This window comes from Triturus cristatus, chromosome 11 (assembly GCF_964204655.1).
Source record: "Triturus cristatus chromosome 11, aTriCri1.1, whole genome shotgun sequence".
NCBI classification, from domain to species: Eukaryota; Metazoa; Chordata; class Amphibia; order Caudata; family Salamandridae; genus Triturus; species Triturus cristatus.
The window spans coordinates 1005668261-1005690339 of NC_140594.1; the positions used below are offsets into that span (position 1 = coordinate 1005668261).

The window sequence follows — 22079 nt, forward strand, 5'->3', positions numbered from 1 at the left end:
AATCTATCAAGACGATGTATTAATTCATGGTTCCTCACAATCAGAGTATGACGTGAGGTTGAGAGAAGTTTTAGAGCGATTCCGCAGTAGGGGTTTAACTCTTTGTGTGAATAAATGCAAATGTAACCTTGCCAAGGTAGATTTTCTTGGACATCGGCTGACTTGTGATGGTGTAAGTCCCAGAGAACGTTTGGTGAAAACCATAGACAAATTGCCTGTTCCCCAGTCCCGTGAGGAACTTGTAACATTCTTAGGCATGGCCGAGTATTATAATAAGTTCATGCCACACTTTGCACGCCGTACTCATACTCTCAGATCTCTTCTTAAAAAAGGCATAACATTTTTTGGGGTCAACTCAGTGCCAAGTAGAATTTGAGGTGGTCAAGAAAGCTCTCAAATTTGCTCTTTCCTTGCAGAGTTTTGACACCTCTTCAAATTCTATTCTTACCACCGATGCAAGTTCCAAGGGTCTAGGGGCTGTCCTCAAACAAGTTAAAGATGGCAAAGAAGAAACTATAATGTTCCTTTCCAGGGCTCTTGCAGGGCCGGAGTTACAATATTCCATGATTGAAAAAGAGGCCCTTTGTATTTATTGGGCTATCAAAAAACTAAAGAAATTCTTATGGGGTTCTTCTTTTGTGGTACATTCCGATCACAAACCTCTTAAAGATTTATTTTACAAGAAAGATCTCAATGCAGTTTCCTCGAGAATCTGTAAGTGGATTATTGCACTTCAAGATTTTGACTTACTTGTCAAATACATCCCAGTGGAAAATAAGGTGGCTGACTGTCTATCTAGACTGATCCCTCCTGGTTATGAAAAACCTGATTCTGATGATTTTTGGGAGATTGACAACTTCAAAGTGTGTGAGATTGTTGAAGGAATCGTATCTGAATTAGATTAGCGAGAGTCTCTGAGGAATGACATAGTTTTGCTTGAAGTATGTAAGAATACATCTAATAGCTGGAATGGAATTAGATTTCTTTCTGAAGATGCAAAGCAATTTTGGAATGTCCAACATGAACTCTCTTTGCTTAACGATCTCTTGTGGAGGGGTTCACGTCTGGTTCCACCTTCTTCACTTCATGAGAAAATTATTTGTTTGGCTCATGAAGGTCACCAAGGTATATCAAAAACAAAAGAGAGAGTTTGTATGCACTTCTGGTGGCCAGGAGTGGATATCTTGGTGGAACGGTTGATCAGAGACTGTTCTGAATGCATGTTGTCTGATAAAGTGTGCAAAACCAGAAGCCAACCGATGGTTATTCGCAATCCTCCCTCTAGATGTTGGCAGAATATTGCTCTTGACCTCTTGGGACCAGTTTCCTCCAGGTCTGGACAGTCCTATGTTTTGGTTCTAATGGACATGTATTCCCGGTGGCCAGAGGTCAAGATCACCCAAAGTATTGAGACCAAAGATGTAGTAACATTTCTTGAGAATATATTTTACAGGGAAGGTCTTCCTGAGACTCTTCTAACTGATAATGGTGCACAACTGGTCTCAAAGGAAATGGAAGACTTTCTACTAAAGAGAGGTATTGTTCATAAGAAATGTTCTCTTTACCATCTGGAATTTATCGGAATGGTTGAGAGATTCAATCGGGTCCCAAAAGAATCCATTCAATTGGCCAAAGAGCAAGGTCGTGATTGGAGAGATGCTATCATTGAGAGAGTTGTGGCTTATCGCCTCACTCCTCATTCTACGACAGAATAAATTCCTTTCGAAATGTTCAGGGGACGTACACCTAACACACTCTTATTTCAATCCTGGATGAGAGGGTGTGGAGCTGACATTAGTGTTCCTGAGGATCCTCAGTGGAGGATTCGTCAGAATGCTAAGCATGAAAAAATGAAAGCAAACTTTGACACCAGGCATGCTGTCGCTCACACGTTAGTCAATGTAGGTGATTTTGTGAGAGTTCTATCCACACAGAAAAGTGGGGGAAATAAGTTCTCTGTTCCTCTGAAAGTCAGTAAGTTGTTTCTGAATGCTGTTAAACTTGATGATGGGCGCATTTGGAATCTCAATAGAGTTGCTCTTGCACGTTCCACTCCCAAAATGTTTCTCCTCTGCGTAGGAGTTCTCGCACCTGTTCTGTTCTTGCTAAACTGTTTGACTATGTCAGCAAGTAAAGTTTATCTTATTTTGTTCTTATTGTTATGTTTGGGGGAAGGTGTGTGGTATCCACCTACTATGGCATCTACTATGCCTTATGTGTAATTCTAGAATTAAGAATGTTTTGGTTCCCTAGCTGCAGGGTTCTCCAGTGGGCAGTTGCTTCTGGATTTCCTGTGGATGGGACGCTTCTCTGCTTACTCTTGTACTTAAGAATAAAGAAACGTTTGAAACTCCGGAAAGAACTCCAGGAGGCTGACTTCCTGCTGCAAATAAAAAGCGGAATTGACCTTAGGCACAAACCCAGGCCCCGACCGCAAAACCAACCGATCCTCAAAAATTTAAAGACAAGGAGCCCTGCAGGACAAAGAACCCAATTCCCCCAGGCGCCTACCAGAGGTAATCGCCACCAAGAAAAAACCTTCAGAGTCAAAATCTGGAGATCCACCGTCTCCAGAGGCTTGAAGGGAGGATACTTCCCAGGAAGGACAAATCCATACAGGACGAACCCGCAAATTCCCAAACCCCTTAAAGAGTTTAACCACCAACCCCAAAGAGTCGTTCAGATTATTCCAGGGATCACGGAAAGCACGAAAGGCAGCCCATTTAAACTTTAAAGTAGAAACACTTAAACCTAGAGCAAACCTATCCTTCAGGAACTCTAGAGCCAGAACAAGAGGAGCATGCAAAGGCCCACAATCATGCCCTTCACACCACTGTCCAAACGTAGCCCAATGACCAGCATAGGAAGTCCAGGTAGACAGTCTCCTACAGGCCTGAATAGAGAGCACCACAGAATCCGACACCTCCTGCGCCCTTAAACCTTCCTGTTCAAGTGCCAGGCCACCAACCGGAGCCTACCCAGGGATTTCAAGGGAAGAACCTGGTACCTCAGAGAGATGGATCTAGCGGAAACACCCACTCCTGGCCCACCCTCATCTCCACTAGCAGGAAAAAACAAGAAGAGCAGACCCATAGCGGAGCAACCAGCATCACAAAAGCCCTCTCCCTTGGAACCCGAATAAGAAAACAGCCGTAAGAGAGGGAACATGGGAAAACCACACAGTAACCTCCTTGGCCATAGGCATGAGGTCGCCTCCACGGCCCAAGCCCCCAACTCCCTGCCCCTTTGAACAGAAGCAGGGAAGAAGAGAATTCTGTGCAGAAGCAAAAAGATCCAGAAAAGGGTCCCCCCACTGAATGCTAATCTGGGCAAAGACCTGGGGAGCCAGACAATAATCCTGGGAGGACAGAATCACCCTGCTTAACTGATCTGCTTACACATTAAGATACCCCGGAATGTACACTGCCTTCAGGGAAAGAACCGTCTCCTGTGCCCAATCAAAAATCAGATCTGAGATTACTGATCAAGACAAGGCTCTCGTCCTCCCTGCCGATTGTTGGTAGTCATGTTGTTCGTACGTCCCAACACTAACCTTCCCCGAACAAGATCTGAAAAATGCTGAAGACCCAGCCTCACTGCTTGAGGCTCCCTCCAATTGGACTGGAGACCAGAACCCCAGGACCTGGTAGGACCCCAAATAAGCTCCCCAACCTGCCTCACTGGCATCGGTAGTTACGACTACTGGATCCACATGATACAGAGAGACCCCCTTCTCCAAGTTCCCCAGCTGCAGCCACCGTCATAGCTCGTGACGAATGACCTCAGTCAATGGCACCACCTGAGTCATATCCTGAGACTGCGGATTCCAATGAGCTAAGAGAAAATGCATCAGGAAGTTTAAATGCCACCTTGCCCACGGAACCACAAACAGAGAAGCTGCCAAATCCCCTTGAACCCTCATCCGGAGGGACAGAGGAGGATGAGACATTGACATGAGCTCCAAGATATGGGACTGAAGGGTCAACACCCGGGGGTTGGGCAACAACACTTTCCCTTCCAAAGTCCAGAAACGAGCCCCAAAATACATCTGATCCTGGGACTGAACCAGGTTGGACTTCTTCCAATTGATCAGAAACCCATGTCCCTCTAACAACTGCAGAACCATCTGAACATGAGTTTCCGCTTGCAGAAAGCAAGGTGCAACCACAATCCATTTGTCCAGATAAGGCTGAACTGCTTTTCCCGGGGATGAAGCAGGTCTACCAAAGGAACCAGAACCTTGGTCAACACTGGAGGCGCTGATTTTGGTCCAACTGGAAGCACCCAGAATTGGAAGTGACGGCCCCCTACCGCAAGCGGAGGAATCACTGAAAGTCCTTGTGTACCGGAACATGGAGATACGCATCCTGTAAGTCTATAATTGTGATGAAATACCCTTGGGCCACTAGTGGAATCAGTTGTTGAAGGGATACCATCCTGAAATGAATGGTCTTAACCCACCCATTGAGTTTTTTCAAGTCCAGCACTGGTCAATAATCTCCTGAAGACTTCTGAACCAGAAACAGGGCAGAATATATTCCTTGTCCTCGCTCCCAAGGAGGAACTGGAATAATCGCCCATTTGGAAAGTAAAGCTGCGACACCATCGAGCAGTGCCTTCCTTTTTTCCGGCCTCCGAGGGACGTGTGCGTGAATGCAACCTGAGACTGGAGGCCAAGTATTGAACTCTATACAATAACAGTTCTGCACAATGTTCACTACCCAGAGATCTGAAATGGAGTTCACCCAGACCTGGGAAAAGTGCATAATCTGACCACCCACAGTATAGGCAGGACTGCTGCTCAGAATATCCAGCCTTGGCAGGAAAGCCTGACCTTTCCCCTTTCTCAGTTGATATTTCCTCTTCCTTGACGCATAGAATTTTGACTCCGTGTTACTGTCCAAGGCAGACCTATTCCAGGACCCAGAAGATTTAGAAGCAGGGGAACTAAAGGACCACGTATGCACCTTATCCTTAGAGGCTTTCTTAATAACATCAGCCAGTCTTTCACCGAACAGCTAGCGCCCATCAAACAGCAACTTTAAGAAAGCAATCTTGTTTGCAAAATCAGCTTTCCAATCCTGCAAGCACAAATGCCTCCGAGCCATAACCGTAGCACTGGATGCCCCCGATGCTGTTTTAATCACATCTGCCGAAATATCAGACAGCAGCTTAGCCTCCAGCTCCATGCTCACCAAGTGATCAGAAATGTCCGAGCCCTCCTGCAGGGCATCAGACAAAATCTCAAAATCCTTAACCAAAGACTGAAAAGTCAGGGCTGCATGAGACACTGCTCTCAAAGCCTAATTAGCAGTTGAAAAAGATTTCTTCAAACTCCCATCAATCTTCCTATCCACTTGATCCAACGGGGAGCAGTCAAGGAAGAATGCCCCGTCCGTGAAGCCTGGATAGTATCCACCTTCACCGAATGTGGCAATTCCCCCCCCCTGTTCTAGGACATAAGCCTTCATCATGAATCTGTGGACCTGGAAATGGTCAGGATCCTTCCCCCCCTTTGAAAAATAGACTCCTTAAACAGAGGGTTCAGAGGCAAAGCCACTCCAGCAGGATTGGAATACTGGCGAAACATTTCCCCCTGCTCAGGCACTGCAGATGGCTCTAAACCAAGATTAGCCCTTATGCGGTCCAATATAAGAGACAACTCCTCACGGGAAATATACTTTCCACCCGCAGCCTCAGGCATAGAGGAAGACGAATCAGAGTCTGAGTGAGACTCTCCGGGCTTGTCCAAATGCTTAGCTTTAGACTTTTTCTTGGCTGCCCATGCCTTGGCACCCGCCGCATTGATCATGGCATGCACCTCTGTAGCTGAAAGCAAGCTGGCGCCACCAACAGACTGGGTAGCCTGCCCCGCCTCCAGCTCACTCCCTGAATCCGACTCAATTTGCCATCTTTTCTCTGCACGGTTGCCTTCCATGGTTACCAATGAATTTCGAAAACCCAGCATGCAGGTAGCTTAAATACTGGCCCAAGCATTGATATGGTCCCTGAAAACCAATCAGAGGGCACAAAGGAAAACCAACAACTGATGAGAACAGGCCCAGGCCATAGGTCAGGAAACAACCAATCACAAAAGTACAGCACAACTATACATTGTGTAACACAGATTGTCCTACCTGTAGTGACTGTTTTGCCATCAGAAAGGATCACCGCATCCCAGCTGGCTGTCATGCACCGCAGAGTCAGAGAGGCACAGCACTCCCGTAATCCACAAAGAAATGGCCGAAAGCATGCAGCACAAAGCTGCCTCTGCGCCATCCTGTCAGGGCGACAGACACACCCTCTGGAGCTCCATAGCCCAGGGAGTCCCTCTGAGTCAGGCCTCACAGCCAGGACGATTCTCGTGCCACTGGTATCAGAGCACAGCTCTGTCGTGAGTAGACCGACCTCGAGGAAGCTGTGCTACTTCCGTAGTCTCTGCCCTTCCCAAAATACTCCCAGAGAAAGGAATCATTCAGGCAGAATAAGAAAGAATCCAGGTCAGAAGAAATGCTGCCGAAGAAAAGGAGCCGGTAAGAGAGAAGAACCAGCTCTAATTAACCCGCGCTGGCCAAGGCATCTCCTGTGGCCCAGGTGGCACTCTAACCCTCCCATTCACCCCCAGTCCAATGAATATCTGTGAGATGTGGTAGACTCTGGGGCCCACCATCATACTCTACAGGAGCTCACCACTTTGCATTACACCACTCCCGTCTGGTAACTACCACACCTCAGTGATTAGACTAACGCATTTTAGTGCTGGTGTCCACATCAACAAATTAAAACACAATAGTCACACTTTTTTCATCTTCTGGGATCAACATTATGATGTGCCACTCCACATCCACATAAGGCAGCCAGTGCACTTCAGCTTGCCGAACCACCATTATCATTATCAGCTCCTCATGGTCTCTGCTGGACAGGTACAGGAGAGCTCTTCTGGGCTAGTAACAATGTATCCAACAGTAAAATGCTCCAGCAGCACGTTTTCAGTATATAAATAAGTGGCCCGGCATCTCTGGGACACGTCAATCTGGTGTCACTCTAAGTAAAAAGAAGATGATCCTGGACACAGCCCCACGGGGTGACTTTTTGTTTACCGGCATGTGGCGCCTAATGGTTGGCACAGCCAGGCAGTTTGTGCTTTGCAACATCACAAAATAAAAAAATGTACGGAGTGTTGAAACTTTTCAAATGATCACTACCAGTCACAGATCTAGGTTTAATCCATCATTATTTTGCTTGTCACATCACCCAGTTTAGACCCAGCCATACGCAAATCAGTCTTGACCCTGCTACCCATGGGAACAGTCTAGACCCAAAGGCAAAGCCAGGTCCTCCCTGGACCAGAACAAGCATCCTGGGACCCTTTTCGGGGTATCACCACTCATCAGCCATGAAAGCTTGAATCCAGTGGCATAGCGAGCACCGGACCCATGTCTGGACATACCCTTAGCCACTTAGGGCACACATAGCAACATCACAAAATTTGTGTTTTGCAGCCATGCCTGCCGGACATGGTGGCACCATGGGACCACTATGCTCTGTGTGGCACTGGTGCAGATGGTCATGCTGATGGGCAGTAGAAGCGGCTTAGTATGATTTCTCCAAAAGCTGGATTACATGGTTTTTATTCTCTCCAGCCAGCCCCTCCAGATCCTAGGGTTTGGGGCTTGGGGCGCTGGAGGCCGTTGACTTAAAAGTCAACATGTTTTAGAGGCCTTATCTACCATCTTGCCTCCAGATGTGTATTGGGGTCTCTGTAGTCTAGTCTGATGCTGGCAGCTGAGCACCCACTTTAAAAGTGCCAACCAGCCTGCCTGGCATCTGCCACAGGCCCCTCCCAACAGTGCTGATGGCGGTGTGACCTTAATTCCACCAAAGCCTGCCAGCAGAGCAAGAAAATGGCCTGCAGTGCAATGTGCTCTCTGCTGGCTTAGCCTCATCCTGCCTTGGCAGTCACTTCTGGTAGGCACAGGTGAGTCCAGCATGAGAGCTCTGAAATTAGTGCAAGGGTGGGTAGTATCAGAGAGTGATGGTGGGTGGGGCAAACACATAGTTAAAAAGCACAAATGAGTTATTTCTGTAAGATTATTGGTCTTTCGCCTTCAGGTAACTACATATAAAATGATGCACACACCTTTGAATGAAAGATAAATGCAACTTCAAGTAATCAGTGGTGGAAAATACGCTCTCTCTTTTATACTGTGAAAACTCAATTGGTTAATGCAGTGTGTGTGCGTGTGTCTGTCTGTCTGTCTCCGTCTTCATAGAGAGAGACAGAACTGAATCCTGGTTTCCACAATAGAGCATTATGGATTGTCTATTTATAGTGTTACGAGGTCCCATCCTGCAACTAAGAAACCACATTGACTATGCAAGTCTTAAATTCTATACAAAGACTAAAAGATAAGTGTCACTCATTGGACTGTAGAATGTCACTCCTAAGTACACTGAAACCATGAAAATGTCACACATAAGCAATCTGAAAACTTGGCAGCTATGAAGGGGAGGTATTTCTACACTCAATAACGTCTTCTTGGTGAGTTTGCATGTGGTAGCTCCGGCTCCATATGTTTCAAAACCAGTTCTCAATAAAAGCTTTTTTTCCATTTATATATAGGGTCAGGATGGCCTAAGGGGGCATCAGAGTGTTTTACATGATCACCAGATTATGGGAACAGCTTTTATAACGAGAGCTGAACCACGATTGCCTTAATCACACATATGCATGGTTAAAGCAGTGCGCGGTCTAGATGCTGGGATGGATGGGCACAGGAAGAGAAAGGATTGGGAAAGGATGCGGTTGTGTAAGTAGGACTGGGTTTTGCGGGGGTAGGTGTAATTTTTATGGGTTGGGGTAGTTTTTAGGGCTTGGAGGGGTCGGGTAGTTTTTAGGACTCAGGGGGGCTCGGGTAGTTTTTAGGGCTTGGGTCGGGGTAGGGTTTAGGACACGAGCGGTAGGGGTAGTGTGTAGGGCTCAGGGGCGTCGAGGTGGTCGGGTAGTTTTTAGGGTTCGGGGTAGTAATTAGGGCTCAGGGGAGTTGAGTTGTTTTTAGGGCTTGGGGGGTGGCCGGGGTAGTGTTTAGGGCTCTTGGGGTAGGGGCAGTTTTTAGGGCTGGGAGTTAGGGAAGTGATTAGGGCTTGTCAGGTCGGGCTAGTGTTTATGGATCGGGGTAGTGTTTAGGGCTCCGGGGGTTGGGGTCATTTTTAGGGCTCAGGGGGGTTGGGGTAGTTTTTACTAAGGTGCAGGGCGGGGTGCACACATCCCTTTATCAAGCATGCCTTTACCATGAAATTGTGTCGTAAAGGTATGTGTGCTAAAGAATTGTGTTGTTCATACGCATTCATTGTTGGGACAGCGTTGTAGAGGCGCATGTGACTTTGCCATGCTTGCCTCTATCATACAACCTCAAACTATATTACTGGACGTCAGATTCATTTTCTTACACATGGGAGATTAGGTGATTTGGCCAGAATCCCAAGATGTGGAGCTGACACCTGTACTCAAACCTTATTCCACATTCCCAGGGTCGGCAGCTCTGGCCCTTAAACCTCATCTCTTCTGAAATAAATTGAATATGAAAAAGTCTTCACATTATCAAGGAACATTTATTTATTTTTGGAGTCGATCCACAAGTACATTTCTCCCAAGGACTCAATAATGTGAGACTGTTTTAGAGACCCAGTGTATTTAAGAAGTTTATAAACTGCAAGCTTCAAGTTTGATTGGTTTCGCACTTCAGGATAGGTTATTTTTGTTTGGTGGAAATGTATAACAGATTGTATATTAACTCAAGATTTCCAAATGCATGTCAATTTATATTATAATAGCTTTACATGGAGCACTTTTTATTGAGTAGTACATGCGTTAACTTCAGTTATAAATTCTGAAGTTAATCTGAAAAATATTATTAGGGAAATCTAGTACGTTTGCATGCAAGCAGCACCTGTCCATTTAACTTATGATATTTGTGTCTCAAAGTTCATGACATCATTTCCTGTCTGTTTAATGTTCATGCTCTTAAATGCCCCTGTGTAATGTGTAATGCTTTTCATTGGCAGTATTTTATTTAAAGCTGCAAGAACTAATGAGGCTACTGGAATGCGGTCATTACTGCAAAGTGAAAAATTGGATCCTTTCGTAAAAGGTAAATCGATTACCATTAGAGCAAATGATATGTCTGCAAAGAGTTCACTGAGAGGACCGGTTGCGAGGAGGCGCAGCATTTGTGCTAGCTTTGAAAGTGGAGGCGAAAATCAAATATTTTCATGTTTAGAAGTACATATGAACGTGAAATTAACCCCTGCCTTAGGCACAAAAATAAATTATATATATATACACACACACATATATATTTTATACATATAATCTTATCAAGCATATGCCATTCTGTATTGGGACCGCAACATTTCTTTTGCGGTCACTATCAGAATGTGCCACCTTATCTTTAAGCCTGTTAATAACATTGTTGCACAGAGCACGTGACGCTTTAACCGAATCACATGGTCCAAAAATGCATACGTTAATCTTTTTTTTCTATTTTTTAATTGTTTTATTTTACTTTTTCTGACAAAAAAAACACAAAGAAGCAGCAAGACTCCCCAATCTTACAGAGCATTGAACAGTACTTTCGGCGCCTAGTCACAGCATTAAATGATTACATTTCTAAGCATTGTGTGTTACACTTTTGTATCGTCCAGATTGCCATCAGTGTTAATACTAAATCTTTTCGAAGTCATAAGATAATGTATATTGTACACGTATGATGGTTAAAATTCCTACACCACCAGCCTCGCCTTGTACCATTGTATGTTCGGTAACGGGGGCCCATGTATACCTTTAGTATGCGATAGGGGGGAGGCTCAGCCTCAACTGTTATCCTTTGAGCCTTTAAGACCCTGTTTCATCTTGTCTGCTTGTGGTACCTTCTGTGTCAACTGATGAGGACCGAAGGTATGTTTTCAGGGGATCCCGTATGTCTTTTAGCCTGGAAGTAGGCGGGAGCAGTTCTGCATACGTAAATGACTGTTGCTGCCATGTTATGAGATATTGCAACCATTCTTTGAATTTAGGGGCCCGCCCTCTACCCCATCTGCAGGCTACTTTGCGTTTTGCGATCAGGAACCCCAACCCTAGATATTTCTTGTGTACAGTTTCTACTTCATCGATGTACCCTAGTATGGCGATATCTGGGGACATCTGGAGTGCCGTACCACCCATCTGTCACATAGCTTCAAATACATGTTGCCAGTATTGATATTTCGCTGGACACTCCCATGCTAGATGCATAAATCCAGCCCCGTCTCTGCAGCACCTGACACATTTGTCGTTATCCCTAAGTCGGAAGTTTTGCAGTTTGACAGGGGTATAGTATAACCTATGTAAAAACTTACAATGGATCAGACGCAGCCTACTATTGGCTGTGATGGCCTCAATTTGCTTACAGCAGAATTCCTACTGCTTCTCAGATATTAGCGTACCAAGGTCCATCACCCATTCAGCATGTGATGCTAATTTGCAAGTTTCAGTTGCTTTTTGCGTGTTATGATAAATTAGCGAAGTTACATGTTGGGGTGGTTTGGCTTGTAATATTTAATGTAATGGTGGAACCACTGGTGGTTCATGCAGGAACTCTGGCGTGGCGTAAGTTTAACAAACATAAAGAGTTCCATAGTTGTGGGTACCCTCTCACGGAAGAATTGTTCCCTCGTCAGAAATGTCCCATCAACGTACAGATCACCCCACGTCTCTATTTGGAGTTTTTTTAGCATTTGGCTGCATTGCCACTCGTAGGTGACCTGTAAATCCGAGTGGAGGACCAGGGGTAATTGGGGAGAGTATAACATCTGCCTATCCAGTCTAGTAGCTATGTACCTCCAGGCTGAGTTGGTGCATGTGACTGTGGTGGCATTTGCATTGCGTTTTTTATGGTGCATGGAGATGAGGCCCGACAGGGGATTAGGGTCCGTGTAACCCATCTCTACAGCTAAGTGTGGCCTAAAAGGAGGAGGGTGGAACCAGAACGTGGTATTATGTGCTTGTGCACAATAATAGTAGAGTTCGAAATCTGGTACTTTGAACCCTCCTTGTGAAAATGGAAGAGTCAATGTTTCCCACTTAAATCTAGCTTGTCTTCCTCCCCATACTAGCCAGATTGTTTGTCTTCTCAGAGCCCAGAAAAACAATTTCCCCGGGTTATTTGGGATGTTTGTAAATAGATAGAGCAGCTCGGGCAATATAACCATTTTTACTAGCGAAATCCGCCCTGCCACGGACATCGGCATTGCTATCCACCGTGTGAAGGAGTCCATGACGATTTCTAGGGTCTTTCCGTAATTGGTGCGCATCAGCTCGTTTTTGTCCCTACTGACCTTAATCCCTAGGTATTTTATCTCTTTGTTACACCATTCTAGGGGATAGTCAAGTGTGTATGGTATGGCCTTTCAGTGAGTAGGAATATGGCTGACTTAGTCCAATTAATGTGTATGCCTAAGTATTCCCCAAATTCAGTAACTTCACGTAGAAGTGGGTTTAGGTTATCCTGCGGATGTTTAAGATAGAGAGTGACATCATCTGCGTAGAGTGATATTAAAAGGTGTCTGGTGCGATATGCTAGTGCTCGCTCCTTATGGAATTGTCTCAGTTTTGCTGCAAGTGGTTCTATAGCTAAGGCAAATAATATCGGAGACAACAGGCAGCCTTGCCGTGTTCCTCTTGTGATTGCAAACGGGGGGAGCGCTTCCCGTTAGGGAGAGCCGTGGCTGTAGGTTGACACTAAAGGAGTTTTATCCATTTGAGGAAACCAGGGGGCATCCCCCATATATCGCAGGGTACCAATGAGATAATCCCATTCAACAATGTATACGCTATTTTATGTCGGCCTGAGGAACCTGTTTCCATAATCAAAGAAAGCATGTGGCACTTTATTTCTATCTTCACTCTCCTCGAAGGTGTCCCTCATATACATATATCAGTGTCTGTATAGTGAAAACAATACTGCACAGTGCACGGGACACTTTAATTTGACCACCTGGTCCCATTAAGCATATGGCACTTTAGATCAGGATCATGGTATTTGCCCCCGTAACCAAAGTCAGCACGTGTAACTTCATTCCTATCCTTGGCCCACCTGGGTGCATGTTCTTTACACACATTTATCAGTGCCTACATAACAGAAAAGGGATTAGAAAGTTTGCCACCGTCTGAATTAGCGGATGTCAACCACATAACACTGTGGACCATAATGCTTTTGATAAAGAACGTGCTGCATCAACAGGGGATGTCTGACCATGTTCCAGAGATAATATGCGGCACTTTAATGGGAACTGATCTACATGAGGTGTCATGTTCCTCATTGGCATTATGCAACAAGAGGTTGTGCAATCAGGGCCGGACTGGGAACAAAAACCAGCCCTGCCAAATTGCTCGGCCAGCCACTCTGGTGGGGAGAGGGGGTGCGGCCGAGCTGTTTGCTATGGCCGGTTTCGGCCGCTTTTGTTAAAGGGGCCGATATTGCCCCCCCCCCCCCATAACAAAAACGACCGCCAGGGGCCCAAAACAGACAACACCCTGGCGGCCTACCGGTGGAACACCCGGTGCCCGCTACGGCCAGTCTGGCCCTGTGTGCAATGTATTCAAGAGTAATCACATATGGAATGTAGCACTTGTCACTTTAATAGATATAATGAAAGGATATAGTATATGTAATGTCATGCACGCATGTTTTTATTATACCCAGTAACGCACAAAGGGAACTGTTTTCTGCATTTATGTTTAATTCTCAAATTCTGCCACTAAAGGCGAGGCCATAGACAACCCGCAAAGGCGGTGACGCAGCTTGTACAAAACAAAAAATGTTTGGGTCAGTTTAAGTCTTTAGAACCCGTGCTCTACAAGTGTCACCTTTCAAAATGCCTGATGCCACACCCTACAATACCTCAAACGCCCACAAACGTGTACTGGTGGTTCTAGCACAATCCAAGTCAAGAAGCACCCTTACACTTTCGTCTTGTCTCTAATCCTTTTCGGCTAGTTCTATGTTTGCTCACTGAAGCTAATCAGTATTAGTGTCTTTGAATTTAATTTTTATCTGTCCTTAAAGCAGTCTGTGTTGAGAATATTTCAAATTCACTACATGGAATTTTAAAGTATGCTTAACTTCGAAGGAGAAACCTGTAACTGTCTGCAGCTTTGACTCGTAAATTAGCCCAGACTTTCACGTTTCCCATAGAGTCTTCCCTGTTGACAGCCCTCACCTCTTTTTCTGAGCCTACATTTTGCAATACATCTCATCTGTTGAAACTTTTGACACGAGTACACGACTTCAGCATTTCAGGTGTACTTCGAGAGATACTGTGTTTTATCATGTGCCTTTTGTGTGTAACTCTTGAACCACCGTGTTTTTGTTTCTTTGTCGGCTATTGTGCGTCCTTTATAATTTGTGTCTCTTTACTTGTGCAAGGTGCTTCTTTTATGCTTATTATTGAATGTTAAACGTTAGAAGCAAAGCAGCAGCTTTCAATTGTATAAAATATTAAATATCTGGCAAAGATGAACAAGCATTGGCAATGCAAAAGGTCTCGCATTTACGCGAGTTTGAGCTAATGGCATTGTAAATGACAATGTCTTTTATTTATGTGTTGGTTTTTGTCATCTACAATGCTAATAGCTTAAACTCTCGGAAGTGCGAGACCTATTGCATTCCAAATGCTTGTTTATTAATGACAAAACAGATAATACCATTGGAAGGCACTAGAGGCTATAATTGCTGTGCCATGTCTTTCCCTGTATGACATGTATTTTTAGGTCGAGCATTCGAGACCTCTTGTATATACTTTAGTATATACTTATATGTGTATGTACTTTGTGGGCTCTGGAGATCAGCCCTAGGACTTGTCTGCTTCTGCTTAGGGACTTTTTTCTGTTCAACTACCTCTATTTAGCTGTCTTTATAGAAAACGACCAGTAGAGGTCAGAATCACTTTAGCATTCTCTAGATTCCAGTCTATAGAAATTATCATCCATGAGCACCCGAAGACAATAATATTTTTTTCAAAACTTGTATTTTCAGTGATATGACCACTATACCATTTCTCGTTGAAAGCAATATTTCTCTCCATGTGTTCCTATACCTGGCGTGTCACGCAGTTTTGTGCTTACTTTCCCTCCATGTTAAAGAACAGTAGATGTTTCAGCACCCAGGCTAATGTGCTGCATAGTTAAATACATATAAGGTCCCAAAGGTGAGACCGACTGCATTGCAAATGCTTGTTAAACGTAGAAATAACTTTTCGAACTATGGGAACCTCTCCTGAATGTGTTGGCCTGGGCCCTGCAGAACCTTCTGGTATGCTTGTTTGATATCTCAGGTTAACTATTTCCTGTGGTTTATTGTTGCTGAAGAATCTGAGGATGTTAAAAAGGTTTGTGTTAAATCAGGAAAATTTCATCAAAGGCGCATTTGTCTTGTTGTTAGAAAAATTGGGCAATTCATTGTATTAATCTGAGTTATTTTGGAGCTTTATGGAAAACAGACATAGACCTGGATGGAAATAGATTGCTTTAGAAAGGACAGGGTGTAGGGTCCAACATGTGCAATCTGCAGAAACATCATGGCTTGCACGACAGATTGACACGCTGAGGAGAGGAGTGAGTGCTTCTATGTCGATGGAAAAATATTGGATGGCATAATGTTATCCTCATCTATGTTGGTCTGATGATATCCCATGTCTGAATTCTGTGTGCTGTGATTGGGGGAATGTTTGTGGTTGTTGTGGTTCTACTGATGTGGTGTCTTATCTCATTTATCTTATCCATTAACAATTTATTGATGGTTGCGCTGGATATTGGTGAATCTCTGAGGCTTGAGACATATAATTTAATACTACTGGATTGAGTTTTTCTTGGAGTGGCTTCTGTGACATTTGCTTGTGTGTTTTCGCAGTGGTGATGAGGCTTCTGTTTATGGACTAGGAGCCACCCATTCGTGCTCTGTAGGGAAGCCTGTGGCACTTAAAGTGATAGTGTTGGTGGATCATTGTGTTTTGTTGTAGGTTTGTTGAGGAGGGGCACTGCAAGGAGCTGTTCTTTTACTGGTAAACCTGCGTTACTTGACTTTCCTCAGCAGTGGTTTTGTAGTGCATTCCGAGGCACTAAAGCTAGTTGGCAGAATCCACGTGATGTTTTTGGCCTTCGCTGGGTGGGTAAGGCTTTATGGTCTGTCTGTGATTGGTTAGTGATTGTTACAATTACAGTTCATGGGGTTCACAAGACTTTCGACTGCTCTGGGAACATTCGTTGGCTGGACTAGTGGGCCGTTCTGGTTTTGTAGCCTAACATACCCACAGAATAAGGAATGGGCTGTGAAATTGGAAGCAAGATCACACAAGTTGCAACTTATTGCACAATCACCTTAGTTGATGGTTTCCTCTTACAGTTACCTGGTCACTATTATTTGCTTTCAGTGGTTGGGTGTGTTGGTCCTTCAGTTTTTGCACTGCCACTACCAAAAAGGTTGTGATTGGACATCACGTTTGTTGTTCTTTTGAGCATCTGACAATCCTTTGCAACGGTTTCTGGGTGGTTTTCAATGGTTGAGTCGAAGTCATCTTTGGTCCTTTCTCTACAAGCGTGCATAGGTTGCATTCAGTGATTCAGATAATTCTATTTCTATATTCTATTTGGCCATTTGCAATCAATTCCGTATCCCAGCCGTTTGTTAAATACCAAGTTACAAATGCGATGTCATTCACATTTCATTTATTTTTAATTTTAGAAATTAGTTCTTTAATGCATAAGTTCGACTTCTTTAAAACAGTAAAAATGCTTGTGTTGGACACAATCTTTTTTGTTTTTAGACTAATTGATTTTTGATATTCATGTTAAGTCAAAAATCACTTACAAAGCATAATTGGGCATAAACTTGACCGAGCTTCCAGAAACCTCGCGCAACTTTAGCTCACTGCAAAACTAACCATATAGCCCACCCGTGATGCATTGCGGCAGTCCTGAGTCACATGCCATTGATCACCAAACACTTCTACATGACATTAAGTGGGTAATAGCAATGGATGAGTGTCAACTAGCAGCACACTTGGTCATTCATTCATTCACTCACGTTATGCAATTCTAATTTTAAATTAGCTTTGATTCTATAAATATTTCAATTGGTGTCTGTGAATTTGTTTTGTGATTGCACGATGGATCAAGTGAGTAGATTTCTCATTACCTCTTTATTTCCTTACAGGGAGCCTAGGAGAAACTATTCTGCACATTGCTCTACTTAACAACAACTTGGAAGTTGCAGAAGTAATTATGGACATGGTGCCTCCTTTAATTAATGAACCAATGGATTGTGACATATATAGAGGTATTATCATCAAATAACTTTATTTCTGTTCATCTGAACCATAAAAGTGTACAGTACAGATTTGAAAAACACATAGACCGTGATAAGGAGTTGTTACAATGTGTATGAAATAGGCTTAAAATGTAGATACCCGTTTGACACCAAAGGTGCCCTCCTACTAGACCTAAATCCAAGTGACAAAAACCTAAAAAAATAACAGACCTTGAATGGGCTCTAAAAGGGTCCGCAATGCCATCTGGGGAGTCTAGGAATTCCACATATGGGTATCTTACAGCACTAGCTGGAGAAAGAACTTAAAATGCACAGTGCAATTACAGTTATAATTTGAGATGGTTATTTCCTGCCCCGGAAGTGATGTCACTTATGTGGCTGGGACTTCCAGCCCCCTGGGGTCCCGCACCAGATGTGACACCATATCCGGGTCACATAACTGTGTGGGTCATGTGACCTGTGGGGTGGTCATGTGGGGTGTGACATCACCTTAGTCATGTGACCCGTGGGGTGTAACATCACCTTAGCCACGTGACCTGTGGTGTGGTCATATGGGGTGTGACATCACCTTAGTCACATGACCTGTGTTGTGGTCACATGGGGTGTGACATCACCTTAGTCAGGTTGAGTGGTCATGTGATGGCAGTGATGCCACGAGTGAACCCTGACCAGGAAAAGCACATGACCCTGGTTGTGACATCTTTTTATTCAGCTGACCCCTCAAGACCATGTGACTAAGATGTGATGTAGGAGCGGACGCCCCCTTTTGCTGTCTAAACATGCTCAGGCTTGTTGCGACCCCCTGAAGACCATGTGACTAGGATGTGATGTAGAATAGTATGCCCCCTTTTCGTAAAGGGAATACGTATAAGAAGCTCCCTGCTCTCTTCCTGGAAAAAAAACCATCTCCATTATGAAGAGGTACAACTACATCACCAAAAAGATGCCCGATGCAAACGGAGTGAACACCATTGATAAATATTACTGCAGCGTGACACCTATGCCAATGGCCCAGGCTTTGCCGTAGACCAGTTCTAAAGACGCTGGTCATGATGTCACAGGTTTTAATGAAGAATTGTGCTGGAGGTTTGCAGATCTTAGTCTCAACAATTTGCCACAACTTATATCCCTTGTTAAGGGATCAAGTAGCAGAGTGGCCTCCAGTAATGAGGCATTGGCTCGAAACAATTTGGCAAAGATGGATGAAGCAGAACGATCTATAACAACTCCTAATTTGCCTGTTTGGGAAGATATGGGGTCACCGGCCCGGTCGTCTTCTGATGTTGTCATCATGCGAGAGCCAGGAGCAAGCTCTGACAGTGGTTACAAGTCGCTGTATCTGAATAACTCTCAAGAGCTCAGAGGTGTTTTTGAACAAGCAGTGTGCTCAGAAGTGAGTACAATATTTTATTTTGCTTCTTTAAACTGTATGCACATACATTGAGCTTGATTTCCGAACTTTGACTTGCGGGAAATACAGACCTTTCTTATCAAGGAGATTAACTGGGATACTATTGACCCTGACTGTGGGGGATCCCCTTTATATTTCCAACGTTTCCGAAGGGAGAAATATCCTCCCACCTGATTCGTCAGGAGATTGTATCAGTTTACTGTGGACCTATGCCTGAGAGGCTACTTCCTGTAAAGGATTACATATAAGAGAAAAGGCAATATTTTTCACAATACACTTTAAGCCCTGATGAAATTCCCTCAAGGGAACGAAACGTGTTGGCATATGTCCAATTTTTAAGAATTTTCCTACAATAAAGGAAACTGTTAGACTAATTTGATGACTCTGACTCCATCCCTGGTGCACCTTCTTTTCATCAACTGAATATTGGAACATGTACTAGTACCATTTGAAGGGTTTAATACTACGCAAAACCAAAGGAAATGATGGACGGAGTGTTGAACATTGCAAGCACTCACCCCCAGTCAACTGATCTGGGTTTAATCCATCACCGTTCTTTAGCCCACTCTGCCACCCCAGTTCAGACATGGCTATATGCAAATCAGTCTGACCCTGTGCCTCATGAGAACAGTCCAGCCCGAACTGCCAAGCCATGTCTTCCCTGGACCGGAAACAAGCTTCCTAGGACCGGTTTCTGGCATTTCAGCCGTCTTCAGCCAGGCTTGCTTGAATCCAGTGGCAAAGTGAGCAAGGGACTCACGTCTGAGCATACCCTGCCAACTTATGGCGAACAAAGCAAAACCAAAGGAAATGATGGACGGAGTGTTGAACATTGCAAGCACTGACCCCCAGTCAACTGATCTGGGTTTAATCCATCACCGTTCTTTAGCCCACTCTGCCACCCCAGTTCAGACATGGCCATATGCAAATCAGTCTGACCCTGTGCCTCATGGGAACAGTCCAGCCCGAACTGCCAAGCCATGTCTTCCCTGGACCGGAAGCAAGCTTCCTAGGACCGGTTTCTGGCATTTCAGCCGTCTTCAGCCAGGCTTGCTTGAATCCAGTGGCAAAGTGAGAGCTGATAAGTAGAAAGCTAGTGGCGGAATGGCTGTCTGGGGAAGAGGCATATTCACTTGATAAGCCTGCTCTGGAGCGTTTCAAGAGAAGTCTCACCATTGTTAATGCGCAAATAGATTATCAATGGCAGGCAGACCTCATCGGTCTTCAAGGTCTCTCCAGACACAATAAAGGAGCACAATACTTATTAACGGTCATAGACGTATTGTCCAAGTAAGCCTTTGCAGAAGCTCTAAACAATGAGACTGAAATTAGCGTACCAGTGGCCTTTAAAGCCATATTAAGCAAAGGTCAAACCCCTCTGAAACTGCAGACAGACGCTGGAAAATAATTTAGCAACAAACCATTTTCAGAACTTATTAAAACAACGCTTGATTAATTATTTTATAATGCACACAGAGGTCAAAGGTGTGCTGATAGAACATTTTAACCGAACTTCAAAATCTAAGATGTGGAGATATTTCACAGCTTACAACACATACCGTTATGTGGACGCATTACAGACGTTTATGGGTGTTTATAATGCCAGCTACCACAGAACCATCAAAACAGCGCCAATAGCGGTAATGCCACAAAATTCTTTAGCGGTGTGGAGAACCGTGTACGCCAATCAGTTCGTAGTCAAAGTAAAGAAACCTTTTTTTAAAAGAAGGTGATCATGTTAGAGTGTCTAAGTTGAAAGGTGACTTTACAAAAGGCTACCAGTAGACGTTTAGCGCTGAAATATTTATAGTGGCACAAGTTGAGCTTGAAAAAGGTAAATATATTTACTGCTTAAATGATTATAACAGTGAGGAGGTTACGGGCAGCTCTTATGATGAAGAGTTACAAAAGGTGCCGGCCAAACCACAACGGGTTCGCAGGGTTGAAAAAATTCTGAAATGGAAAGTTAGAGGGGCTAAGAAGCAAGCTTTAGTCAAATGGAGGTGGTGGCCCAAGAAATTTAACAGTTGGGTGCAGGCTAGCTCTCTAAAGGCTGTGTGAGTATAGAGCTCGCGCCCAAGAAGACGAAACAAAAATATAGATACAGAGTCATTTCCTCTCACCTTACCTTCCAACGCATCAAAGGACATGTTGCCCAACAATCACATTTTTAATTTTACAGTGAAACATCTGAACCAGTAGACGTAAAAGGGGAGTGGGAGGCTTTCCTAACTGAAATCCAATAACCTCGTACATGGGATTCGTTTACCAGGGCAGAGACCACGTTTACTATGAAGCGTGACCAGAATTTTGTATATCGTCATGTAGGATTTGCTCCCAGATACTACAAGGCCATCAGCAAATCCCTAGCCTGCATCGACACATATTCGAATATTCAGTTATATTTAGATGATGTCAGAAGGAAGGTGTTTATTAGAATGCCAAGACTCGGTAGAGTTTATTTGCACCACTAAATGAAGCAGGGTTTTAGGGACTGTACAAGATATAAAATGCATGGTGGGGCCAGACTCTACATGTTCTGATCTCAATGGAGGGCTCTCTATGCTGTTCATGTATAATGATAATATGGAGCCACAGAGGGTTGGAGATGGGTATTCTCCCTTGTTAAGGTGGGTACAGGTGAAGGGTGAAAATAACACGCTGGTAAATATTCAATATATCAAGCCCGACTACGTGCCGATTTCTAAATAAACCTTTGATTCTATCTCCATCATGATATTCGATGACCAGTCTGAACCGGTGTCCTTTTAATACGGGGAAGTGATTGTCAAGCTCCATTTAAAGCAGCAAAGTGACAGCGAATATTAAAGACGTCATCATGGTGTTCATGAAAACATACGGTGACCCCGCTCTGTACATGGACTATTACCGACTCCAGGCCGGATATGGCGTACCCTCATTCTTTCAAGGTGACCCAGTTATGCACAAAGAGGGGCTGGGAGTTTTTTTTCGTAGTTTGTTTAGTAGAGCTATGCCTTTCTTGAAACTGCAAAACCCAAAGTTAAAGCGGACACTGCAAACATTGCCCAGGATGTGCTAGGGTCTGTGATGTCGGCTGAAGCTGAAAAAATTAACCCAGAAGGAGCTGGGCTTGTGTACAGGTGTAACGCCACAGCTAAAAGGAAGTGAAAAGAATCAAGGCAGAATGGTCCGCCCACTCCCTATAAAAAACAGGAGATGCACTCCAAAGGTCTCACAAAAGAAGATCAGCAAGCCGGAATAGAGCCTAAAAGAACAAGAAAACAACTGCCTTAGTAAATATTTTTTTTAACTCAACAACAGCA

At 44.2% G+C, this 22079-nt stretch overlaps 1 protein-coding gene across 1 annotated transcript in view; it reads left to right on the forward strand.

Moving 5' to 3' along the window:
- LOC146785832 (transient receptor potential cation channel subfamily V member 6-like) overlaps positions 1 to 22079 on the forward strand; it is a 304076-nt gene that overhangs the window by 78031 nt on the left and 203966 nt on the right. Inside the window, exons 5-6 of the mRNA XM_085635166.1 lie at positions 10066 to 10151; positions 17250 to 17372. Of these exons, the coding sequence (XP_085491292.1) occupies positions 10066 to 10151; positions 17250 to 17372 (209 nt within the window). The remainder of the gene's footprint in view (positions 1 to 10065; positions 10152 to 17249; positions 17373 to 22079) is intronic.